We start from the raw sequence: 1,057 nt of genomic DNA, 5'->3' as shown, positions 1-1,057 counted from the left end.
ATAAAAAATAAAAAATGTTTGAGCATCTCAAGTCTTACTTGAAATGCACATTTCCACAAGATATAGGCCAGTGATAGGCTGACAGTGACAGGCGATGTTTCGCTCTAGTTGTGCATGCACGCTATACCACCGAGCACGTCGCTGGAGCATCATATGGACCACTGGGTAGCGCGGAGTCGGGAGACGAACACAACGCATCGCATTTGCGGAAGTGAGGGAGCGGGTGGGGCCTCAGTGTATGCTGTAGAGACAGTAATGTATGAGTTGAGACGTGCGAGGCTGCCATTCTCTTAAATGAAGCGTTTTATTTGACCCCAGAGGGCCGTCACGAATTTAAGAGCCTGGACATTTCGTTTTGTCTGTTCGTCGTGTGTAAGTGTGATCGGTCAGACTCGCATCAGCAATGTCGAGAAAACGCTTTAAATAGTTTAATTTATGTGTTGGCTCGAGACAGATTGTGTATTTAGGGTAGCAAGCGGATTACACTAATGTTGCCGTAAAGACAGCCGACGAAGCGATGTGAAACCGTAATATTGGAAATTCCTTCTGCAAACTGAGGAATAATAATGAACAACGGACAAGATATGTCTCCAGATTTTGTCTTGATGCGCCTGGTGTCCGCGGCCGAGGATGACCGCTTGGATGATAAGAATGGGAATTTATCGTCTGGCGGCGGACTGGTGGCTGGGTTCGGGCAAGAGGTCTTGGGTCATACTAATTTGAAAGGTGGGTTTGAATGCTCACAAAATCATTCGGCCAACGTCGCTCGGCATAACCATCTCGCCGCCGCGCTGAACAATGCACAGCAACCCAGCGGAACGGAGGCACCTGACACTGGAGCGATGGCGACCAGACCGGGGATGTCTGTTCCGCCTCCTCCCCACGGTTCTACCGAGGCCCAGGGTTACGAGTTTGCCCACAGAGGGAATATGCGGCCTCAGCTGCTGGTCTTTCGGAACATAGCCAGGGACGATGACGGTGTACCAGAACACAATTCAGATGAAAAACATCAAGTAAGGGCTCATGTTGGCGATGATCAGTCATCCGGGTTTACCGA

The 1,057-nt window shown here is 49.9% G+C and overlaps 1 protein-coding gene across 2 annotated transcripts in view; it reads left to right on the top strand.

Annotated features, from left to right (window-relative positions):
- The first annotated feature begins 242 nt into the window (after nt 1-242).
- The window catches only part of socs7 (suppressor of cytokine signaling 7), a 13,941-nt gene continuing 13,126 nt past the window's right edge, over nt 243-1,057 (top strand). For both annotated transcript variants that reach the window (XM_062545576.1, XM_062545584.1), the window contains exon 1: nt 243-1,057. This exon is cut by the window's right edge and continues 1,059 nt beyond it. In XM_062545576.1, the coding sequence (XP_062401560.1) occupies nt 567-1,057 (491 nt within the window). In that variant the 5' untranslated portion in view covers nt 243-566.

This window comes from Sardina pilchardus, chromosome 1 (genome assembly GCF_963854185.1).
Source record: "Sardina pilchardus chromosome 1, fSarPil1.1, whole genome shotgun sequence".
Lineage (NCBI taxonomy): Eukaryota > Metazoa > Chordata > Actinopteri > Clupeiformes > Clupeidae > Sardina > Sardina pilchardus.
The sequence above is the reverse complement of the archived record's forward strand: the minus strand, read 5'-3'. Positions and strand labels throughout refer to the sequence as shown.